The sequence below is a fragment of the Cicer arietinum genome, chromosome 2, assembly GCF_000331145.2.
Source record: "Cicer arietinum cultivar CDC Frontier isolate Library 1 chromosome 2, Cicar.CDCFrontier_v2.0, whole genome shotgun sequence".
Taxonomy (NCBI): Eukaryota; Viridiplantae; Streptophyta; class Magnoliopsida; order Fabales; family Fabaceae; genus Cicer; species Cicer arietinum.
The window spans coordinates 45,474,675-45,476,282 of record NC_021161.2 but is presented as its reverse complement, the minus strand read 5'-3'; the positions used below and the strand labels follow the sequence as shown (position 1 = coordinate 45,476,282).

Here is a 1,608-nt window from a genome sequence, read left to right as displayed (position 1 = left end):
TTGAAATGAGTAGTTTCACACCTCAATCAAAATGGGCATGCATTAAGAAAACTAAACTTATCCCCTACTTAGTTTAATTAATATTTGAAAATAGTTGTTTTTTACAAAGTTGAATCTTTATTATAAACAGGTGAGGAGTTTAAATTACACTTCTCTTTCCTTTTATATTAAAATATGTATTCTCTTGAAAAATAAGTACATTTATACTTCACTTTATTTTAAATTTTTAATACATTCAAACTTTTATGTTTGTTTTGTCAATTTTTATTGTCAGTATTATTAGTGTATAGTACTGAACTCATTTTGTCAACTAAAAAAATTATAAACAATAAAAAAAAATTAGATAAAACTTAAAGTTAATAAATTTAAAATTAATTTATCTTTAAAGTTATAAATAAATAATAAAGTACATAGTTTGGTACAAGTGATACTAACAATTGTAGATTAAGAAGATTTTTGAAGGATTTTTCAAAATTTTCTACTACTTTGAGGTCAATATAGTTTACTTAATATATCTTAAGCTAATATAAAAAAGAAAACATTGTGTATGACTTGTGTTGCAGCAAAGCAGATGAGTCCCACTTATAATCAAGATGCAGAATTTGCTTACGGAGCAGGCCAAATTGACCCTGTTAAGGCTGTGAATCCCGGCATGGTATATGATGCCACGGAAATAGACTGCATAAGCTTTTTATGTGGACTAGGCTACAGCCAGTCAGTTTTACAGCTAATCACAGAGGATGTCATTAGTTGCTTCGACACTGTATCAGCAAGAGATTTGAATTATCCATCCTTTGTTCTCAAAGCTCCACGCCCCAAACATCACCTAAGTGGAAGCTTTAAAAGGACTGTTTCAAATGTTGGATTACCGATGTCGATATATAGAGCAATTGTGACAGTACCTAAAGGACTCACTGTTTCAGTAAACCCCAGTGTTTTGTCGTTCACTTCACTGGGAGAAAAAAAAACATATGTTCTCACCATAGAAGGAAAACTAAAGAAGTCTATCAACTCGGCTTCTTTAGTTTGGGATGATGGAAATTTTCAAGTAAGGAGTCCAATTATTATTTTTGATGAACGAGCAGAGAAAGGCGAGAGTACAAAATTATATTGTATAAATTTTATTTATATTGTAATTTTTAATTTACTATTTTATATCATTATTGAATAAATGGTATTCTTTGTTCAAAAGAAATATTGTACATTATTATTGAATAAATTGTATTCTTTGTTCAAAAGAAATATTGTACGCTTGTTAAAAAAAATAAAATTTCATATTATTCTTTGAATCATGATCTGGCTCGGAATATTTCATTAGGCTCACATATAATATTGCAAACAGAGCCACAAAATATAAACGACAAACAAAATAAGTTATTAAAAGAGCGTTGGTTTTAATGTTTTTTTTTATGTCATGATTGAGTTGTGCATATTAGGCCCATATCCTGTCTTGGACTCTGTTTCTTGGTTTTAAAGCAAAAATTGTGGTATAATATTTTGTTGTTGGTTCAATAATCCGATTGAAACTTAACATAGTGAGAAGAAGATGGAAGCACAGGTGGTTGGCTTGATTTGAAAGAAGTTATTTCTTTTAGTTATGTTAGTGCA

The 1,608-nt window shown here is 29.2% G+C and overlaps 1 protein-coding gene across 1 annotated transcript; it reads left to right on the top strand.

The window, feature by feature from the left end:
• The first annotated feature begins 547 nt into the window (after positions 1-547).
• Positions 548-1,197, top strand: LOC101495116 (cucumisin-like). Its single transcript, XM_027331327.2, has one exon. It carries the CDS (start codon positions 548-550, stop codon positions 1,169-1,171), a length of 624 nt encoding a protein of 207 aa, XP_027187128.1. The 3' UTR covers positions 1,172-1,197.
• Positions 1,198-1,608: the final 411 nt, after the last annotated feature.